This window comes from Platalea leucorodia, assembly GCF_965183815.1.
Source record: "Platalea leucorodia genome assembly, chromosome: 1".
NCBI classification, from domain to species: domain Eukaryota; kingdom Metazoa; phylum Chordata; class Aves; order Pelecaniformes; family Threskiornithidae; genus Platalea; species Platalea leucorodia.
The window spans coordinates 38,337,456-38,349,545 of record NC_138823.1 but is presented as its reverse complement, the minus strand read 5'-3'; the positions used below and the strand labels follow the sequence as shown (position 1 = coordinate 38,349,545).

Here is a 12,090-nt window from a genome sequence, read left to right as displayed (position 1 = left end):
TGCCAAATAGCCTTATCCTCAGGATTCTTTGCCTTGAAGCTATGCTATTGAATCTGAGGAGCCATTAAGGAACTCGGGGGGGGGGGGGGGGTGTGAACTTGTGAAAGAAATGGAGGAAGTCTATATGTTTGAATGTACTTCTGGAGCAGTTTGTCTTCAGCTAGGGACGTGCTGCTTTTCAAAGTACCCAGTACTTGCAGGAGTGCTCAAGAAACTCATGTATAAACTGGTTGAATAGCCAGTACACATGAGAAGGGTATAAAATGTTGCTTCTGTTCCTTCAAAAGGTTCTGTGGAAAATCAAGGGCCTTGTAGACTAATAACACCTGGACCTGTCTAGGAAATTAGTTGTGACTGAAGAAAACAGTGTAGTGAAAAATTATTGTATGAAAGGACCTCTCCAACATACATGCTTTAAAGAAGATATGTATGTCTTGTCACTTGCTGTGTTTTCAATTTGGTAATTTATTGGTATAAAATGTACACATTTCAGGAGGTCTTACAGGTGCTTAAAGCAGAACAGGAAAGAAGGATGAGACAGGATACTGTTTTTGATGATAAAACTCTGGTAGCTGAAAGAGCACAGGAGAAGGGTTAGAATTCAAATAGTTTGTTTTGGCAATATCTTAAGGTTTCCTATTATGTCACTGCACCTGGATGTACACAGACAAGTATAAAGTATGCTGAATAAACCAGGATGAGATATGAACTGGGGTATACATTAGTTTATATTCATATGGCCTACTGCCAGTATTTATGGTGCTCGTAGGGCTGGCGTTCTGACCCCTTTAAGGGTCACAGTTGGGACAAGATAGGCCTTTCTCTTGTCTAATGTACTGTCGTCTTATTTAGATGGTATTAGCAAACTCCTGGTTTGCTCTGCTCCGAATTCCTGGCCGCCATGTTGTTTGGCATTCTTCCAGGCAAACTAAAGTACAGTTCGAAACAGCTTTCAAATTTGAATGAAGTGCTTGGAAAGCTTTGGTGGCTTTTTATATTTTTTTTTTTCCCAAACTTTGTAGGCAGAAAAAAGAAAATTTCTGGTCTTTTAAAGTTTTTAGAAGTTGAATGGGTAGTGTAGTTACATCTGTATGTTTATGATTTAATCTTTGGCTAGACTTCTGTATCTACTCAAATTATTTGAAGCCAGACAGCTCTCTGTAGTTGAGAGAATTTGTGGATCAGCTTGGAATATATGTCTCCTGAAGTGATCTACATCTAGATGATTTCAGAATACAATTATATAAATACTTACATACAAAACTTTGAATGCAAGCCTATACAGAAATGGAAGATTACATATTTGACACCAGTTTATATTCTGTTAGGAGGCTATCTTGCCAACCTCTATTCACAGCTTAGTGGTTTACTCTAGTTCCTTCGGACTAGTCCTGGTTTTAAGGGAATGTTTTTATGCGTTTGAGTTACCTATCCATTTCTGAGCTACAAAAGAGAGGAAAGGAAGTGAGTAAAGGATGACAAAGTCATGCAGCAAAACCAATTAGATTTAATTTTTCATTTTTTAAAAAAAGGGGACGGCTAAATAAAATTACTTTTTACTGTTAAAATTACACGTTATTAACCATTTTTTTGTGTGTAATGTTCTTATTTACTGTTTGCATATTTACAGCTGTTCTTTCACTTACAAAGAGAACGTTCCTTTCCTGAGCACAGAGCCAGATTTTATGCTGCTGAAATAGCCAGTGCACTGGGCTACTTACACTCCATAAATATAGTGTACAGGTAAGTTTCTGAAATGTATCCTTGTCCTGCAGAAGTTCAAAATAGGACAAATTACTGAATAAAAACCACAACACAAAATCATCTTATGGGAAACTCGAACATAACAATTTCACCAAAACTTGAAGCTTTCAGCTGAAGAATAAAAGTCCTTGCCTCTAAAGTTCTTGTGTGACTGCTGTTTTCAATTAATAGAATTTTTTTTTTTTTTGAACAGGGATTTAAAACCAGAAAACATTCTCCTAGATTCACTAGTAAGTATGCAACATTATTCTTGGTTTTTTGTGTTCTCTCACAAAATTGACATTTACGTGTATCCACACATTGACCATGTTCTGTTTTTAAAATACCACTCTTTCTCAAACAGGGTCATGTTGTGTTGACAGACTTTGGACTTTGTAAAGAAGGGATTGCAAGTTCTGATACCACTGCAACTTTTTGTGGGACACCAGAAGTATGTTGACAACTTTTGTGGTTTTTTGACTAGTAATTAATGACTGTTGACTGTTATTAATATTTGTGTAACTGGAAGATCAAATATTCCATTTTATACTGTTGGAGATCTGCATTCTTTGAACAAGCTCTTCCATGAAACCAAACCAAACCAAAGACAAGCTTCCTGCAGATCTGTTCTTTGTCCTTTTTACTAATACACAGTGTCTCCTACTTACTACCCACATCCCCATAACTCATCTCTTCCTTCCTCCTTTTTTCCAGCCCTTTTCAAACATTCTGTTCCTCCCATGTCTCTTAACTGCTGGCTAGACACGGGACAGTTAGCTTGTGTAACAGCTGCAACAGATTAGCCAATATGAATCTACTTACCATATTCTGCCACTGATTTTTAGTAAGTTTGTAAGGACTTAATACCTGTGAGACTTGAGCAAATTTTGCATATGCGTGAAACTGAACTTGCTGACTGAGTTTATTCAACTCTGTTGTCTCTTTTTAGTAAGAAAACTAGGCTGGAAAACTTGGAATCTGGAAGTCTTGAACACATATGAGGGATTCACTGAAATGCCAGGATTAGTGGCTTTGATAAGTTGATAAACATTCTTTACGGAAAATGCCTTTGAAGGCAGAGAAGGATGAGTGAGGAGTAGTATGTAGCTGAAACATTTGAACTCAAAAAAAAAAAAAAAGGCAGGTGACAACATGTGACAACTTTATCCTAGTTATGATCAGAGTAGGAATCCATAAAGCTGAGTGGTAAATGTGGGCTGAAACAATATTTGTTGAATGTTCTGGAAAGTTCAAAGGACAATATAGAGAACACTGGTAACTCTGGATCTGTTTGAGAAAATCTGTGGGTTTTTTTCCCATGTTCAGAGGTTTAGTCTTCACGCTTACCTTGGACTTGCATGAATTGCAACATAAGAGGATGCTAATGCTGTTGCTTCATAGGAGTTCTTAAAAATGTCAAGACTAAACATAGCAGTTGTGTATTAACCTCTCTAATCCAAGATTTAGATTAAAATCTTTCATGATACTGCTAAAAGTGTAATGATCTTCTCAGTGGTTCTAAAAACTGAGTTGAATGACTTGGTGAGTTCCAACACGTAAAAAGCTCAAAGGAGTTTGTGAAAGATTAGAAAAAGCTCAAGTAGTTGAGTTCAAAATACTTCAGCTGCTTTTCATGCTTTTGCAGCATCATCTATAGACAAATGAGTTACAGGGCACTCACATACAGAAAGTTTGAGAAAGATTGATGGAATTAAACTGTGAGTTTAAGTCTGTGCCTTGTCTGACAATGCTATCATCTATTTGTAGATGAAATTTCAGATTTCCATCCAGAATTTGGATGCTAGAGTGATAGAAGTGAGCATCCTCTTGTTTTGAGAGGTTAGAAACTGTGTATGCTGTAGGTGAGGACTGAGATGATGATGATCCAGCCATAGTAATTTTATATTACATATTCACAAAGAATGGTCTCATATTATGAAGTGGCTGTCCTCGTGCGGTAGTGTTAGTAAGCTCTGAGATGCTGAATAGATGTCTTGCAAGGCAGATCGAAACCAGTTAGCGTTGTCATTCAGTGTTCGATGGTATCGGATGTTTAACACAAATCGGTCAAGTGATACCTATTTGACAAGAATCTCTAATTTAGCAACTCGCAACTCATGCCCTCATTGAGATTTACTGTGAAGCTCTATTGGTCATACAGTTTCTCAATAACAATAGATTTAAAGCAGAATTAAGACCTCCTTTCATTTTTATGTACTGGATGGGGAACATATTGGCTGAGGATGGCAGAATAGGCATGGCTAGTAGCCAGCTTGCTGAGAGATGTTGCCTCTGCAACAGTGCAGCAACCTATCTGAAATGTAAAACAAGTTTCTTAATAGAGGTGGCAAAGTAGTTTGGCAAAACAGTAATGTGTGGGACGTATTGTTTCAGTTGGGAAAACAGCTGTCCTACTTGGTAAATGACCGGATGGTGACGAAGTATTTGCCAGGTTTATTGAAGGACAAGATCTTAGCAGTCTTACAATTGCTATGAAGCAACTTTTCCTGAAGGTGTTTATTGTGATGTGACTAAAACCTAGGTTTTATTCTTGCTAGCCTAATGCTCTAAAAATTTTTTTTTTTTTTTTTAATTTTAGTATCTTGCACCAGAAGTCATTAAAAAGCAGCCCTATGACAACACAGTAGACTGGTGGTGCCTTGGTGCAGTTCTTTATGAAATGCTTTATGGGCTGGTACGTACTTAATATGTGGGGGGCAGGGGTTGCTTCCCCCACTCCTCCCCCTTTATGTGATGTAACCCTGGAGTGTTGTTAAAGATGCTAACTTTTGCAAAATATTGAAATACTCCACTTAAATGGATGAACAGTTTGTCTTATACTTAACATAGCACCTGTTTTTCTCTTTTGGATTTTGCGTTGCCTCTTGATGTCTAAGATTTTGCTTTCCAGTGAACTGCTGGACATCAACTCCAATGAAGACAAGTAGTCATCACTTTGAGGGAATGTGAGAGTTAACTGATTCAACAGTGATAATATCCAATAAAAACTCCCAGCTTATAAGTGAAATCTTGCCAAATACTGGAATAAATAAAATTAAAAGACTTTATTTTACTTAGGTCTTCCAGAATTTCTCCTAGCTTTTCCATTGCTTGATGCAGCATTAAAACAAAAAATGTTACTATGCTGCTTCTAGTCATATGTCATCACTCCAGTAACAATCTGTTCTGTTAGTTTTCTTGAGTTTTATCTCCTCCCATAGGACCTTAAATAGGGAGATAGATTTGGTTTTCCACTCTCATGTTCTTTTCAGGCAAGTTCAATGGGGGCTTCGAAGCTGGATGGCATCTGTGGCTACTTACGAGTGTGAGAACATGTTAGGAGCAGAGGAGTTGGGTGGGGAAGCTCTCAAGTGTAAAGATCTGGCAATGGTGATGACTGAATTAGAAGTTAGCAGTGCATGAGAAAAGGTAGATTTCTTCTTCACTGCTAGCAGTTTGTATTTCTTATAAAATTATTCACTGGTCCATACACGTGAAAGAAAATGTCGCATGGGGCTTCAAATTCATGTATAACTTCTTTTTTTTTTTTTTTTTTTTAGCCCCCTTTTTACTGCCGTGATGTTGCTGAGATGTACGAGAATATTCTTCATAAACCCCTAGTTTTGCGCCCAGGAATCAGTCTTACAGCCTGGTCTATTCTGGAAGAACTTTTGGAGAAAGATCGGCAAAGCAGGCTTGGAGCAAGGGAAGATTTTGTATGTAATGTCCTAATTTATCAAGCCATACTTCATTTAAAGGGATATCACCAAATTTATGTGCACAGCACAGCTTCAGTAGTTGGAGACAGAGATTGCTCTGTTATGTCTGTCTTTGTTTTCTTCCTTTTTATTTCTTCATTAAAGACACCAGTGTGGTCAATCCCTGAAAGCTGTTGGGGATAGGAAAGAGATGATTGTTGTGGGATATAAATATTTTGAGCTTGGTTGCTGCTGTACGTGCCATCAAAGGAAATGCAATTCCTGGTGTAGTAGTCCCTAAGGTGTACTAAGGAGGTAGGTTTCACTGTTCATAGTGAAACTGGGAAATAATCAAAAGAAAAGGCCATTTTCTGGTCATGTCAGTTTAACTAACTACATGAAAAACCGTCTTCAGATAAAGAGGAACACTACTACCATGCAAACGGCAGCTCTTTTTTTTAGCCTTAAAATCATGGCAAGTGTTTTCCCAGTGTAACAACAAAAACTTTGTTTGCAAGAAGCTGATGTAAGAAAGTATAGATGTCTTCAGAACGGTGCAATGAGGAACGATCTAAAAGGACTTCTTCCATCCATTAATCGTGAGATCTTCATAGTCTTCTGTTTGCAGCCTTAACGCTAGGTAGTCTGTTGACTTTGTAACACAGCATTTAGACTATGACATCGTATTTTCACAGCGTGGAGCAAGACGAAAGGATGGAAGCATTTAGCGTAGCTGTTTGCTGCTTCATAACTAGTAAGCATATTGCAGAGTTGTTGAAGCAGCCGCTTGTCAGACTATGACCTGCTTTACGAAAACTAACAAAACTTTAAGGCAGGAGCAGAGGTACTAACAGAAAACACTCTTCCTCTGTGGCAGACTTCAAGGTAGTTGATTTTAGGGCTTAAAAGCGGAAAATGTGATCTTAAAAGGAAACCAATTTGTAGAGGCAGACTAACAAATTTTAATTGCTGTTTTTACCAACTATAGCTTTTATTGCAAAGTAAACTGTGAATAAATAAGCTGATGAAGGACTTCTATTCTATGACTTCCTTATGTGCGTGCAGTCCGAAGCATTTACTGTGATGCACACGATGGATATCTGAAATATCTAAAATCTTTATTCCTTACTGCAGCTTGAAATTCAAAAGCACCCATTCTTTGAATCTCTCAGCTGGACTGATCTTCTTCAGAAGAAGATTCCACCACCATTTAATCCTAATGTGGTAGGTGCCTGGCGCTGTTTTAGTTCATACCTGCCAAATTTCTGCCTTTGAGGGCTCATCTATTTGCAAAGAATGTTTGTTTCAGAATGGTGAAGAATGGGACACACACCCCCCCCCCCCCCCCCCCCCCCCCCGCCCTGTGCTGACTGGCCTTTTGAGCAGTGATACTGTTTGTTTTGTTTGGTTGGGGGTTTTTTTGTTTGTTTTTTACTTAAAACTCAGTTTGACATATCACTGTTTCCTCTGCTCATTCCTGTCAAAGTACTGTCAATTTTTGTGGGGTCTGAAGACCAAAGAAGAAAATACAGATAGGCTCTTCATTTGAAGACTTTCCAAAAGACTGATTTCCTGCTGTTTTTGTAGTTATTAAGCCTTACTTGCAGCTTTTCTTTATCCTCCCGTTAGTTTAAACTGTGTCAGTCTGTGACTGCTTGTCCAGAAACTCAGGGAGGGTGGGGAAGAAGTCCTTCCTGACGTCATGTCAGAGCATCACCTTTTGTTGAGTCTCTGTCTGTGTGGTGAAGAAGCCTTAGCTGCCTTGTCTCTTCTCGCTGTGACTAAATATTACTGTGCTCTAGTTCTTAGGTGTCTTACTGGGAAGCTGATCTATCATAACAACAGTACCATTGCTAGAATTTAACACTTAAAGTATTATTGATGGAAAGGGGAGAAAGATAATTTGGTGTGGTTTGCATTTTTGGTTTGGGTTTTTTTGTTGGGTTTTCATTTTGGGGGGGGGGGGAGATAGTTTTTGCATTTCCCTAACGGTCATTTAAGAAAGAGACATTTCTTCATATTTCTTAGGTTTATCAATTCATAAAGGTGTGTAGGCTTTGGCCTGAACTCCAGCCTGAAAGAAACAAGCAGGCTTTTAACACCTTCTCAGGGATACTGTGGTGTGCTTCCTTAAATTTACAGTACTTAAAACAGGGAAGAATGACATAAAGTAGATAGCCTCAAGAGTTAAATTTGAAACCTAAAGGACAAGCACAAGTTTAAAACACAGCATTAATATGACAACTGATAGATCTTTCTGTTTTCTAGGTTGGACCAGATGATATTGGGAATTTTGATGCAGTGTTTACAGAAGAAATGGTCCCATACTCAGTTTGCGTTTCTTCCGATTACAACGTTGTTAATGCCAGTGTCCTAGAGGCGGATGATGCCTTTGTTGGATTTTCTTATGCACCACCTTCTGAAGATATGTTTTCCTAGGAAGTTAGAAGCCAACAGTGTTTTGGAAGTCTTGGGGTGAACCGAAATGTTAGGGTTTATGGACACATTCCAAAATAGTGTAACTAGTGCCTCGTTTTGTATGTAGGTTTGAAACCTATGAACAAACTTTCTCTGCTGTATAGGAGGAATTTGGGCATTGTGGATGGCTTTCTTTGGGGTTTGAACTGTTTGTTCCTGCTGCAGAAAATATTTTTTAAAACCTTTAAAAAGCGTTCTCTACATATTTTTAAAGCAAAAACATTGACTGTTCTCAATCCCTTCAAGTTTACATTCATACCTATCTAAGATTTGGCTGGCACAAACAGCAGCAAATTTAGTAAATTTATAAATGCTTTTGTACCTATTTACAGTGACTTTGTGCTTGAATTGTAACTATGCAAATTGTCTTTTGTATATCCTGGTTTAAAAAAGGTAAATGTTTTCCCTGTTCTATCAGTTTGAAATATATGTTAATTTACCTGTCAGCACTTAAATGAGGGGATTCTTAAAGGACTTTGACAGAATGAAAAGTTGGTGATGTAAAACTGGATTGTTGCTCTTGTGCTTGCTGAAGTACCCATTCACTCAACTGGATTATCTGAGGTATGGGGGATTGCTCAAAGCAAGGATGGAACAAATTAACTGGCTTGATCTGATAACATTACTGATCGTGTGTTCTGCTTTTCTTTCCTCCTTGAGGTAAATATGTCTATATTTCAACTACATTAAAAATATTTTTGGTTAAAACTCTGCTTTTCCAAAGATAAAATATGCAATAATCACTGTTACTTTAAAAGGCTGTCTTGCTTTGACCTTTTGGGGGTGGGCGGTGAGGGGATCATGCCAAATATTAGGGATTTTTTCTCACATATTTATCATTTGAAACACTAATATGTTCCAAATTGATTGTATTTCAGTGTTCATAGCTACTTGTCTTTGTGTTCCAGTTTGCACCATTTTTAAATCTTCACTTGATATTAGGGGAAAAAAAAATGTAAATTATGCTGATAATTTTAAAAATGTGAAAAGCTATTGTATTTCTCATAACATACACATGTATGGACAAACTGATAATTCTGAACAATTTCTGTTTAAGGAAATTTTTTTAAACAATGCAAAAATTGACTGCAGTTACAGTGTATAAAGGCCTATCATGGTAGTAGTTTTGTTATATATATTACTTGTAAATAACAACTTATTTTTGTCTGTTACTTCAAAAATGTTCTGTGTTTTTTGTTCATAAATACAGTCAATTAAATGCCTTGATTTGAGAGAAGTCCAATAAGACACTGATGAGTAGCCAGAGTTAAATGTTAGATAATTTCAATTTCTAAATAATCTCATTTTTGACAAAATGAGAACTAGCTAAGAGAAATGCTATCTGTATTGCATCAAGATCAGTTAATAATTGAGAATATTGGGGAAATGTGTATATCAAATCGTAATTCTTTTGAAATTAATGTTGTGTCAACAGTGAAACATTAGACAAGTGGGAACTAAAACAGAATTCCTTGCTTATGTCAAGGAGTATCTCCTATAGCACTGTCTCCTGCACAGTGCTTAAGTGATGCTGAGCAGTTGCTACGTGAGCTGTCGGAAGGAGCGGCTGGGTAAAAGAAGCAAGAATCGACATTGGCATGGAAGGGAGGAGGGAACTGTATCATTTGGGGGAGCGGACTGGTGGCTTGGCGCTCCTTTTCCATAGTGCTGCTCTTTGGAAATAGCTATGCAGCTGTTCAGGACAACCAACAACTACGTGAAACCTGTTCTTGCACTTAAAATCGTTTGGGAGCACCAGCCTTATCTTTTTTTTTTTTTTTTTCCCCTCCTTTAAACATGTCTTTCTGATGGACTGGAAAGCAGAAACTGATTGTAAGGAAAGAAGTATCCATTCTCATACTGAATTTTTACTCTGTATACTCATGAAACGATTGTGGGCTACTGTAACTGCCTTCTCTTTATGGCAAGGAAGCAGATGCTGTAGCTGCTTTCTGCTTCTCCCAGCAAGGAAGCGCAGTACCGTAGAGATGGGAAGAAGAGGGAATACTTCAGAAGCTGTTGCTGTGGGAGCTAGCACCCCTTTTAGTTTCTTCGTCTTATATTTCCAAGATGTCTAAACCTAGCTGCCTGACTGCGTGAGGGTTTTTTTTGTCATAAATTTGGGGTTTCTTTTTTTTTTTTATTAAAGAAAAGATGGCAGTGGTCGTTGAAGTTATTTCTGGGAGATCAGCTTAATTGCTTACTAAGCTTTTTCCTTCAGCAGGCTCTGCGTTTTTGGCGAAGTGCGAATGTGTTAAACATACCACTTGCAATACGTAAGCTCACTTTGTTTCTTCTGCTAGAAGTTCATATTGTGAAACGCCTCGGTCGGGTCAGGACTTCTGAAGGTAACCCACTCCGTGTGCAACGTCAGGCAGTAAAGCCTCACGATACTTCTGTCTCCAGCGCTCTCGTTCTGCATCTCCGTTTCAGGGCGCTGGTTTTCAAAGCGAGATGCTGGCTTCAGAGTGCAGCAGCCCCTTCACCCGTGCTGAGCTGGAAAGTGGCATCTGAAGCACTAGTCGTGGTAAAGCCTAGAGAGGAGGTCGGCGAAGAACCTACACAGGAACCACCCCGCTACTCCCTGTTTTGGCAGATATGTAATAAAGGGAGGTAAAATTTGTCTTTTTGTGACTAATGCAGGGGGTTTTTCCCTGTCGGTAGCAAAAGGGGATGGTTCCTCCCCTTCTGGAGCGGGGCAGCTGAAGCCCGTGAGGAGCAGGCCTTCTCCCCTGGTGCGGTGGAAGCAGAGGAAGGGTGCCGCCTTCGTGCTCCCCAGGCTTTTGGCCGGGGAGGAAAGAGAGGGACAAGACGGACTGACTGAAATGCATGGCGGTTGTGAGGACATGCACTGAAATACAACAGAAAAAGAGAGTTTAGAGGTGCTGTCCTGGGAGGTAAGTTTGCAGATGGCTGGCATTAAAGGCAGCAGTTAAATATGCAATATTTATTAACGAAAGAGAGAAAATGGTTTTACAAATAAGCTGTCTTCTAGTGCTTGCTACCCTGTCAGCGCGTGACCCTTTATTAGTGACCCGCCTAGGGCTGCGGCCACAGTAAACCCCAGGCAGCGCGCCCCGTGCTGAACGGGGCAGAGTCACCCACCAGAGGCGGCGGCTGCTGCGCTTGCGCAGCGCCGGGTAACGGCTGGGCCCGGGTAACGGCTGGGCCCGGGTTTCGCCTTCGCCAAGGCGCCGTTCTCAAGGCGGGCGCTGCCCTGCCGGGGCCCGGCAGCGGCGGCCCGGAGAGGCGGAGCCCGCTGGGGCGGGGGGAGCCGCGGCGCCTTTCCCGCCTCGGCCGCGCGCTGCCGCCGGCTGCCCCCGAGGCCGCCGAGCTGCCGGCTGAGGGGGCGAGGGAGCCGCCCCGGCCTGCGGCTGTCGGTCCCGGCGGTACCGCCCCGGCCTGCGGCTGTCGGTCCCGGCGGTACCGCCCCGTACGTGGTCCCGCTGACCGCGCCTGCGGGCGCACCGGCGCCCTCCGGGGGAGAAGGCGGCGTGGCCGCTCTCCCCGCCGTGGCGCGGGCAGCCTGGTCCCCCTCAGCGCCCGTTGCTGCTGACACGGCAGCGCTGAAGAGGGGGGCATAGGGAGCCTGGGGAATATTTTGGGGAGGGCGCCGGCGAGGTTTGTGAGGCAGGGGTGCTGATGGCAGGAGCTGGAAGCCAGGAGGGCGATGCTGGGTACCGCGGCGTGCCAGATGCCGGAGCGCAGCCGAGTGGGGTTAGCTGGCTGTGGGGCGCTGATGGACACGGTCGCCCCGCCAGTGGGACTGGTCAGGTTTTATGTTTCCAAGCTTAGGCAATCGCAGTGTTTCGTGCACAGTGACCCAGGCCATAGCTTAGTCCTTCCTCATCATGTTTGTTGTCCTTCTAGCCCGGGGAACACAGGGCGCAGGGAGATACGGTGGATCCGTGTGTGCGTGTTTCTTTAATCCCTTCTTGCTGAAGATTTAAAGGGATGGAGCAGAAATCCTGTGGGACTAATCCTAAAGAAACTGGAAAAACAAAAAATCCCTGCTATAAATTCTCTTTCAACTTGTGCTCAAAATTTGATACCTCAGGCACTAAACACATCTACCAGCCCACAGCGTACAATTCTCAGACGCCAGGGTTTATTTACGCTGCTGCCGCACGAGTGTTGCACTGGTATCCAGTCACTCCTCTCTCGGGTGTTG

The 12,090-nt window shown here is 41.3% G+C and overlaps 1 protein-coding gene across 6 annotated transcripts in view; it reads left to right on the top strand.

Annotated features, from left to right (window-relative positions):
• LOC309586597 (serine/threonine-protein kinase Sgk3) overlaps positions 1-9,101 on the top strand; it is a 62,229-nt gene extending 53,128 nt beyond the window's left edge. For all 6 annotated transcript variants that reach the window (XM_082303794.1, XM_082303796.1, XM_082303798.1 and 3 more), the window contains 7 exons: positions 1,631-1,743; positions 1,958-1,994; positions 2,108-2,194; positions 4,343-4,438; positions 5,304-5,459; positions 6,576-6,665; positions 7,710-9,101. In XM_082303794.1, coding sequence (XP_082159920.1) covers positions 1,631-1,743; positions 1,958-1,994; positions 2,108-2,194; positions 4,343-4,438; positions 5,304-5,459; positions 6,576-6,665; positions 7,710-7,880 — 750 coding nt within the window. In that variant the 3' untranslated portion in view covers positions 7,881-9,101. The remainder of the gene's footprint in view (positions 1-1,630; positions 1,744-1,957; positions 1,995-2,107; positions 2,195-4,342; positions 4,439-5,303; positions 5,460-6,575; positions 6,666-7,709) is intronic.
• Positions 9,102-12,090: the final 2,989 nt, after the last annotated feature.